The sequence below is a fragment of the Dermochelys coriacea genome, chromosome 12, assembly GCF_009764565.3.
Source record: "Dermochelys coriacea isolate rDerCor1 chromosome 12, rDerCor1.pri.v4, whole genome shotgun sequence".
In the NCBI taxonomy this organism is placed as follows: domain Eukaryota; kingdom Metazoa; phylum Chordata; order Testudines; family Dermochelyidae; genus Dermochelys; species Dermochelys coriacea.
Window position 1 is genome coordinate 36,190,335 of NC_050079.1, and position 10,317 is coordinate 36,200,651.

The window sequence follows — 10,317 nt, forward strand, 5'->3', positions numbered from 1 at the left end:
AAAATTGGACTCCTTTAAGGTATCTAAAACTAGACTCCAATGGAACATTAGTTACTTTTGAAAACTGTGGTCTAAGACTGTTGCCAGGTGACCAGATAGCTCATTAGACCCATAGACTTTGAGGCCAGAAGGGACCACCATGGTCATCTAGACCAGTTCTCAACTTGTGGCCCATGGGCCGCTTGCAGCCCAATCAGCACACAGCTGTGGCTAATGTGACATCCTCAGGGCCATATAGGTAGTATATAGTGTGCATGCAGCCCACAATGGTAAATAGGTTGAGATCCACTGATCTAGTCTGACCTGCGCTGAGTGACATATTTTTGAGAATGTAGTATTCATGACAGAAAGGCAGTCTTACTCCTTGTCTTCCCTACCACTGTGGAATAACATGCATCGTTTCTGTACTTCTAGAGATACACCTGGGCAGCTCATTCCTAATTCTGGCTCTAGGTGGAAGGAGCCGTCCATTCCTGCCAGCTCCCAATTCACTGAAGAGCACTCTCAATGCACCAGGGACGTGGCAGGCAAAGGAGCCCAGCTAGGTCAGCTCACATAGTTACAGAAGCAGCTCGGGAACAAGGTGAGTTTCCACAAGGAGCCAGCATCTTTCATAGAATCATAGAATATCAGGGTTGGGAGGGACCTCAGGAGGTCATCTAGTCCAACCCCCCCGCTCAAAGCAGGACCAATCCTCAACTAAATCATCCCAGACAGGGCTTTGTCAAGCCTGACCTTAAAAACTTCTAAGGAAGGAGATTCCATCACCTCCCTAGGTAACGCATTCCAGTGTTTCATCACCCTCCTAGTGAAAAAGTTTTTCCTAATATCCAACCTAAACCTCCCCCACTGCAACTTGAAACCATTACTCCTCGTTCTGTCATCCACTACCACTGAGAACAGTCTAGATCCATCCTCTTTGGAACCCCCTTTCAGGTAGTTGAAAGCAGCTATCAAATCCCCCCTCATTCTTCTCTTCCGCAGACTAAACAATCCCAGTTCCCTCAGCCTCTCCTCATAAGTCATGTGTTCCAGTCCCCTAATCATTTTTGTTGCCCTCCGCTGGACATTTTCCAATTTTTCCACATCCTTCTTGTAGTGTGGGGCCCAAAACAGGTCACAGTACTCCAGAAGAGGCCTCACCAATGTCGACTAGAGGGGAACCTTCAGCTCTCCAGTTTCCAGGCTGTGGAGTTTTGCAGTGACGTGTGTTATTATAAATGCATGTATGTGACAGGTCTGTCTTAGAAACTCGAGCTATATCATAGAATCATGGGACTGGAAGAGACCTGGAGAAGTTTGATAGTTGGGTCCTATACTGAGCAAAGCAGGGTGCATTGGACTGTCAAAATAGATATTTGGAGAGAGAGTTTCATAGAATCATAGGACTGGAAGGGACCTTGAGAGGTTGTCTAGTCCAGTCCCCTGCACTCATGGCAGGACTAGGTATTATCTAGACCATTCCTGACAGGTGTTTGTCTAACCTGCTCTTAAAAATCTCCAATGATGGAGATTCCACAGCTTCCCTAGGCAATTTATTCCAGTGCTTAACCACCCTGACAGTTAGGAAGTTTTTCCTAAAGTCCAACCTAAACCTCCCTTGCTGCAATTTAAGCCCATTGCTTCTTGTCCTATCCTCAGAGGTTAAGAAGAACAATTCTTCTTCCTCCTCCTTGTAACAATCTTTTATGTACTTGAAAACTATTATCATGTCTCCTCTGGTCTTCTCTTTTCCAGACTAAACAAACCTAATTGTTTTCAATCTTCCCTCATAGGTCCTGTTTTCTAGACCTATAATCATTTTTGTTGCTCTTCTCTGGACTTTCTCCTGTTTGTCCACATCTTCCCTGAAATGTGGCGCCCAGAACTGGACACAATACTCCAGTTGAGGCCTAATCAGCATGGAGTAGAGCGGAAGAATTACTTCTCGTGTCTTCCTTACAATACTCCTGCTAATACATCCCAGAATGATGTTTGCTTTTTTTGCAACAGTGTTACACTGTTAACTCATATTTAGCTTTTGGTCCACTATGACCCCCAGATCCCTTTCTGCAGTATTCCTTCCTAGGCAGTCATTTCCCATTTTGTATGTATGCAGCTGATTGTTTCTTCCTAAATGGAGTACTTTGCATTTGTCCTTATTGAATTTCATCCTATTTACTTGAGACCATTTCTCCAGTTTGTTCAGATCATTCTGAATTTTAACCCTGTCCTCCAAAGCACTTTCAACCCCTTCCATCTTGGTATCATCCGCAACCTTTATACTTTAAACTTATCACCTTATTTTCTTCTAGAAGTTTGCAAATTGATTGCTTCATTATTTGCTCCATTATCTTTCTGGGTACAGAAGTTAAGCTGACTGGTCTGTAATTACTCAGGTTGTCCTTATTTCCCTTTTTATAGATTGGCATTATATTTGCCCTTTTCCAGTCTTCTGGAATCCCTTCCATTTTCCATGACTTTTCAACGATAATTGCTAATGGCTCAGATATCTCCTCAGTCGGCTCCTTGAGTATTTTAGGATGCATTTCATCAGGCCCTGGTGACCTGAAGACATCTGCTTTGTCTAAGTGATTTTTAACTTGTTCTGTTCCTATTTGAGCCTCTAATCATACCTCATTTTCACTGGCATTCACTACATTAGACATCCAATCACCACCAACCTTCTTGGTGAAAACTGAAATAAAGAAGTCATTAAGTACCTCTGCCATTTCCAGATTTTCTGTTATTATTCCGCCCCCCCCTCCCCACAATGAGTAATGGGCCTACCCTGTCCTTGGTTTTCCTCTTGCTTCTAATGTATTTGTAGAATGTTTTCTTGTTATCAGTGGTGAGCTGGAGCCGGTTCGCTAGAACTGGTTGTTAAATTTAGAAGCCCTTTTAGAACCGGTTGTCCCGCGACGGACAGCCAGTTCTAAAAGGGCTTCTAAATTTAACAACCGGCCAAAAATGACGCCTTAGGCGCCAACTCCGTGGGTGCTCCGGGGCTGGAACACCCCCGGGGAAAATTTGGTGGGTGCAAAGCACCCACCGGCAGCTCCCCACCCAGCCCCAGCTCACCTCCGCTCCGCCTCCGCCTGCTCCCCTGAATGCGCCGCCCCGCTCTGCTTCTCCGCCCACCCTGCCCCAGCTTCCCGTGAATCAGCTGTTCGCACAGGAAGCCGGGGAGGGCTGAGAAACAGGCGGCGGCTTCGCACTCAGGCCCAGGGAGGCGGAGGCGGAGAGGAGGGGAGCAGGGGCAGGAGAGGGGGGAGGTGCGAGGAGGTCCGCCCGCCCCACAGCAGGTAACCCGGGGGGGGCGGGGTGCAGGGGAACCTCCGCCACCCTCGGCCTGAGCAGGAAGCCGCTGCCTGCTTCTCAGCCCTCCTAGGCTTCCCGCGCGAACAGCTGATTTGTGGGAAGTGGGGGGGTGGAGAAGCAGAGCGGAGAGGCGCATTCAGGGGCAGAGGTGGAGGCGGAGCGGAGGTGAGCTGAGGCTGGGCGCAGGGCGGGGAGCTGCCGGTAGGTGCTCTGCATCCACCAAATTTTGCCCATGGGTGCTCCAGCGGAGTTGGCACCTAAGGTACCACTTTTGATGTGATCAGTGGGGGGAGCGGCCGCTCCCCCTGCTGCCCCCCTAGCTATGCTACCCCGCCCCTAGGAGCCAGAGGGACCCGCCGGATGCTTTCTGGGAGCTGCCCAGCAGGTCCTTCTGGCTCTTAGGGGCAGGGCAGGGTGGGCATCCACTACGGTGGCCCACGAGACCCTCCTGCCCGGTTCTGGGGGCAGTCAGGGGACAGGGGAGGAAGGTGGATGGGGCAGGGGTCCCGGGGGTGGGGTGACCCACGACCCCATGTGGGGTGAGGAGGGAACCGGTTGTTAAAATTTTGGCAGCTCATCACTGCTTGTTACCCTTTATGTCTCTAGCTAGTTTGATCTCATTTTGTGCCTTGGCCTTTCTAATTTTGTCCCTGCATATTTGTGTTATTTGTTTATATTCATCCTTTGTAATTTGACCAAGATTCCACTTTTTGTAGGACTCTTTTTTGATTTTTAGATCATTGAAGATCTCTTGGTTAAGCCAGGGTGGTCTCTTGCCATGCTTCCTATCTTTCCTACGCAGTGGGATCATTTGCTCCTGTATCCTTAATAATGTCTCTTTGAAAAACTGCCAACTGTCTTCAATTGTTTTTCCCCTTAAACTTATTTCCCATGGGATCTTATCTACTAACTCCCTGAGTTTGCTAAAGTCTGCCTTCTTGAAATCCATTGTCTTTATTTTGCTGGTCTCCCTCCTACCATTCCTTTGAATCATGAACTGCATCATTTCACGATCACTTTCACCCAAGCTGCCTTTCACTTTCAAATTCTTTACCAGTTCCTCCCTATTTGTCAAAATCAAATCTAGAACAGCCTCTCCGCTGGTAGCTTTCTCCACCTTCTGAAATAAAAAATTGTCTCCAATGCACTCCAAGAACTTGTTGGACAATCTGTGCCCTGCTGTGTTATTTTCTCAACAGATGCCTGGGTAGTTGAAGTCCCACATCACCACCAAGTCCTATGCTTTGGATGATTTTGTTAATTATTTAAAAAAAGCCTAATCCATCTCTCCTTCCTGGTTAGGTGGTCTATATAGTAGACCCCTACCATGACATCACCCCTGTTTTTTACCCCTTTTATCCTTACCCAGAAACTTTCAAAAGTCTGTCTCCTATTTCCATCTCAACCTCAGTCCAAGTATATACATTTTTAATATATAAGGCAACACCTCCTCTCTTTTTTCCCTGCCTGTCCTTTCTGAGTAATCTGTATCCTTCTATACCAATATTCCAATCATGCATATTATCCCACCAGGTCTCTGTGCTGCCAACTATGTCATTGTTTTGTTTATTTACTAGCATTTTGAGTTCTTCCTGGTTATTCTCCATACTTCTTGCATTAGTATACAGACATCTAAGATGCTGATTTGATTCCCTCCCCGCCCCCAGTTCTGTCTCGTCTCTCCCTTATCCCTGCTATAACAACCCAGGCTCCCCCCAAATTCTGACCTTTCTCCCAGTTCTCCATGTTTTTGGCTTACCTGTGGGCTTTGGTCACCTGCCCCCTTCGAACCTAGTTTAAAGCCCTCCTCACGAGGTTAGCCAGTCCATATCCAAATAGGCTCTTTCCCTTCCTCAATAGGTGGACCCCATCTCCGCTTAGCAGTCCTTTTTCCTGGAACAGCATCCCGGAGTCAAGGAAGCCGAAGCTCTTCTGGTGAAACCATCATCACAGCCAGGCATTCACCTCCAGGATGTGCCTGTCTCTGCCGAGGCCCCTATCCTTGACCAGAAGGATCAACGAGAACACCACCTGCGCTCCCAGTTCCTTCAAGCTTACTCCCAGAGCCCTGTAGTCACTTCTGATCTGCTGAGGGTCATACCTCGCAGTATCATTAGTGCCCACATGGATGAGTTGCATAGGGTAGTAGTCGGAGGGCCAGATGATCCTTGACAATCCCTCCGACGATCTCCTTGATTTCTTTGTCCCTAGAAGTCACTACAAAATGGGCACAGAACATTTTGTGGTAAGATACCCAGATTTGTTAGTCTGTCTACAATTGTACCAGAAGCAGAACCAGAAAAAGTAAGAAACTATGACAGCACTTCTTTAAAACAGATGTCCGTCAGTGAACTCAAACCTGCAACGCCATGTGCAAATATTAAATAGTCCTACCAATACTTCTAATAGAAAGTTTATGGTTTATATCTAAAAATACAAAAATCTCTTAGACATAATCTGCATTCTGCTCACAGCACTGAATGGTTATAATGTGCCATCAAACAGTAGAAATGCAGTGTTATTTATTAGTATCATTCTTGTGAAAGATGCTGGACTGCCAGCCCTATAAAGTGAAGTCCCATGTGTCTGCAGAACAGATACACGGTGCAGCTGCAGTTTAAGTCTTGTCAATGAGCCTTAACACCAGTTTAGGTGGGACTGCCTCCTGAAGGGCTAAGAGTATAGTAGTACAGTCTCCATGCATATTCATTTTTAGTTTCTATGCTCAGACGGCCAGCTAGGAGACTATTAGTGCCAAAGATGATGGGGGTTTTTTTTCTGATATGGATACCTGTCCATTAGAAATTGAGTTGAGATCGCCGCAGAGATAAGCAAATTCTTTTGAAATAGGTCACCAACTCTACATCAGGTGGTAACTAGTCTGGGCCACACACTTTATGTCAATTGCTAAAAAGCTTTGTAGACCATCACCAAATTATCTAATTCCCCCCGGGAATAAAGTTCTCTTGTAATGTTTGTCTGTTTCATTAGAGGGGCTTAAGTGCCTGTGCAGAAATCCATTTATAGTAATTTTGGCAACTTTTATATAAGGGAAATTTATTTTCCATTATGCTTGGCTAGTTGTAACAATCTAGTTTAAAAAACAAACAAACCAGTATACATCTATGTACTTTTAAGAATAGATTACTTAACAATTAGTGTAGGTATTCAGCAGCCAAGGCAAAAGCATTGTATTTTAAAACCTGAACATAGTAGCAAATAGACAGTTGTTTAGTAAATGACTTTTGGGGGGGGGGGGAGTACAATTCATTTGCTGCTGTGATACATTGTAAATTATTTAGGTATATGTTATTGTGCACTAGCTGTCTATCACATACTTAGAAATAAGTTAGCTCTTTATAATTCATTGTTGGACAACTTTTAAAATCAGTTGCTTTTTAGAAGAACATAAACCATAGAAATTCTTTATTTATCAATCAAGACTGGGCTAAACAAAGACACAGACATGAATCAGGGTTTTGAGATAGGGTCACATTTAGAAATTGGAATCTTTCCAGCCTGATCTTGAATGAGTAATGTAATAATCATTGTAGTAAATGCTAGTTAGACAGGCTTTAGCCATGAAAAACAAAAAGATCACTAAGCATGAAAAACCATAATGCACAGTTTGCTCTTGTTTAAACATTTGCGTGGAACAAACATTCCTGGCATCTGTCTCATATCTTAGGTTTCACAGTGATATCTTAATTAATCATGCAATACCTGTTTTGCAACAAAGTTAGATCTCCCCTTTCTTTGGATCATCGGCTTAACAATATACACCTAACATAGATTCTGATCCCTGAGTCTTAATGGTGTTTGTGTTCCGAATTCCTCACTCTCAGCCATTACAGGCTATTACGCCTGGGGGAATTCTGCGCATCCGCAGAGCACAAAATTAATCTGTCTCACATAATTTTGTATTTTCCTGCATAACAAACATTTTGCCTAAGAAGTGCTGCAGTGTCGCCATTTGCCCACCAGAGGCCGCTGTGGTGCCAGAACAGCCAGCTGCGCGTTCATGCCGACTGTTCTGGCGCCACAGCGCCCTCTGGTGGGCGAAAGGTGGACCTGCGGCACTTCCTAGGCAAAATGTATTTTGTTCGGGAAAATACAAAATTCTATGCCCAGTGCTGCAGATTTCCCCCAGGAGCAGAAAAAAAAGGAGGACTTGTGGCACCTTAGAGACTAACAAATTCATTTGAGCATAAGCTTTCATGAGCTACAGCTCACTTCATCGGATGCATTCATTTTTTCCACTGAATGCATCCGATGAAGTGAGCTGTAGCTCATGAAAGCTTATGCTCAAATACATTTGTTAGTCTCTAAGGTGCCTCAAGTCCTCCTTTTCTTTCTGCGAATACAGACTAACACGGCTGCTACTCTGAAACCCAGGAGTAGAGTTCATCGCAGCACCCTGCCCGCAGAGCCAGGTTAGGACAGAGCGGGGCACACAGGGCTGCTGGGAGGGGTCACAGACTGAGGTTCAGAATGGCTAGTGGGGGGACAGACTGGAGCACGGGCTCAGGAGCTAGTGGGGTGACAGCGTTAAGCCTGGGGACGGGAGAGGGAAGCTGCAGATACCCCTGGAGAGGAGGGATGTGGGGACAGGAGCAGATGTGCCTGACTGAATGGGAGAGGTTTGGGGCAGCCAGGGTCTGCATGAGGGAGGCTTTCCAACACCCTAACAATTCCCCCCCAAAGAAAAATCTCCCACCCACACCCAACACCTTCCAGGTTCACTCCAGACTCCTTCCTTCTCCCTCAGCTCCTCCATTACCCCAACTCCCCCAAGCCTTTGCACTGCTTCTGACAGGTGCAGGAAATACAGTTCTGTATTGTAATTTAAATGAATTGCACAAAGTTCTGTATTAATATGCCTCGTAAGGAATCTATTTGTAAAAAAAAATTACGAATATTTCTTTTTGGTCTGTATTGTTACAGACATACTTGCTGACAGATATTTTGAAATAAACTACCAAAATAATTGTAACTGGCATGATTATATTGTGTAATTTCGACAAATAAAATATGCAGAATTTTGCAGAATTTTCAAATATTGTGTACAGGATTTTTAATTTTTTGCTGCAGAATTCCCCCAGGAATAAGCTATGTAACAGAACAACTGAATCTGACATGAGCTGGGCCTTAGGAGACCTGGTTTCTTTTCAAAGCTCTACCACTGGCCCCACTGGGGGGATCTTGGACATGTCACTGCATCACTCTGTGCCTGAGTTTGCCCGTCTGTAAAATGGGAATAATGATACGTCCCTCTGTTGAAAAGCCCTTTGAGATCTGATTGAAAGCACTGTATAAGACTACAGTATTATTATTAGAGTTGTATATTCTGTGTCTAGCTTTCTTCTCATGGGGCCCAGAAAGAGAAGTCCTACAGCTTAGACTATAAGTGTTTTAGAAGTCAGAGTGAATTGGCCTTTCTTTTGTATTGGAAAATATTGTGTGGCGTCCAGTCCTAATGACAGCCATGCTAGACTGATCACAGTTTGACATCACACTGAAGTAAGCTGCTCTAAAATCGCATGGGTGAAATCCTGGCCTTACTGAAGCTGGGAGTTCACCCTGTGAATGATATTCTGGCTTCATTGAAATCAGTGGCAAAATTCCATTTGACTGTAAATGGATCAGGATTTCATGCTGAAGCTTCCTTCATACTCTGAGATCACTTATAGCCTTTAACTCCTCTACATACAACCATGTGTATGTTAGTTCCCAGATAACAAAAGTAACATTGGGAAACACTGATTTTGTGATAGTTTAGAGAAAGTGCTTTTGGGTCACTGTCTCATGGCATAGGACTGTATCATGCCTTAGTTTTCTAAGTAGAACTCTTCATTGAACTGTGTAAGGAAACATGCCTTAAATGACTTACATTTGATCTGAGACAAGAATTCTATTCAACAGTCTGCTTTCAGTTCTCTTACACAGAACCGTATAAAGCAGAGGTTCTCACACTGGGGTTGTGACCCCTCAGGGAGTTGTGAGGTTATTACATGGGGGGGTTGTGAGCTGTCAGCCTCCACCCCAAACCCCACTTTGTCTCCAGCATTTATAATGGTGTTAAATATATAAAAAAGTGGTTTTAATTTATAAGGGGGGGGTCGCACTCAGAGGCTCGCTATGTGAAAGGGGTCACCAGTACAAAAGTTTGAGAACCACTGATATAAAGTATATGGCATCAGCTGAGGAAAAAAGTTATAAAATATACTATAGCTAAAGTCATTTTCCCTTAAACTCAGGTCTGCATTTTCAGAAATGTGTACATGCAAAATGTGCTCACAGTTGTGTGTCTAATGTGTAAGTGCGGTTGCCACAATTGTGAGAGCAATGCCATACGCAAATGATTAGGAATCCATCACTTGCATGCACAATTACTGAGATTGCTTATGCAATGGTGGTTATTATATATGCAAACTGAGCATGCATTTTTGCACATACTTTTCTCATTAGCCAGGCCTGAATATCTTTGGCTGATCTATAGTAGTGGATTTTGTATTTAATGGGACCCCGACTGCACTTCCCAGTTCATCGTCCCTGAAGGCTGCTGTGTCACCGCATTGGCACTGGTACATCAGATTAAACACAACCATGTTCTACAGGAAGCTGTGAAGGAGCACACTCAAGTGGCCTGGATTGCCGGTTCTTTGTGTAACAGTATTCTGGGATAAGAGCAATGCTTCCTCCCCCTTTGTTCCAGAGCAGGGTCTGGATTTTTAGAATTTCCTGTGCTCTCTTAAAAGAAATAGAGTGCAACTTAAATTAAAAAAAATATCCAACATTTTTCTTCTACGAATGACTTTCTTAAAATTACTATTGGCTGACACATTTCAAGGTCCTGTTTACCTGGCACAATGTAAATAGAGAGAAGATTATTTCAATCATTGGCACAGTGTAAATAGAGAGAAGATTATTTCAATCATTCTAGTTACAACTAGTAATACATTTGCCAGAGTATTGTCCTCTCTCCTACAGGGATCTAACCTGATTATGGGAAACAGC

At 44.4% G+C, this 10,317-nt stretch overlaps 1 protein-coding gene across 2 annotated transcripts in view; it reads left to right on the plus strand.

The window, feature by feature from the left end:
• Positions 1–6,873, plus strand: part of LOC119841347 — a 31,403-nt gene extending 24,530 nt beyond the window's left edge. For both annotated transcript variants that reach the window (XM_038368713.2, XM_038368715.2), the window contains 2 exons: positions 415–583; positions 5,161–6,873. In XM_038368713.2, coding sequence (XP_038224641.1) covers positions 415–559 — 145 coding nt within the window. In that variant the 3' untranslated portion in view covers positions 560–583; positions 5,161–6,873. The remainder of the gene's footprint in view (positions 1–414; positions 584–5,160) is intronic.
• Positions 6,874–10,317: the final 3,444 nt, after the last annotated feature.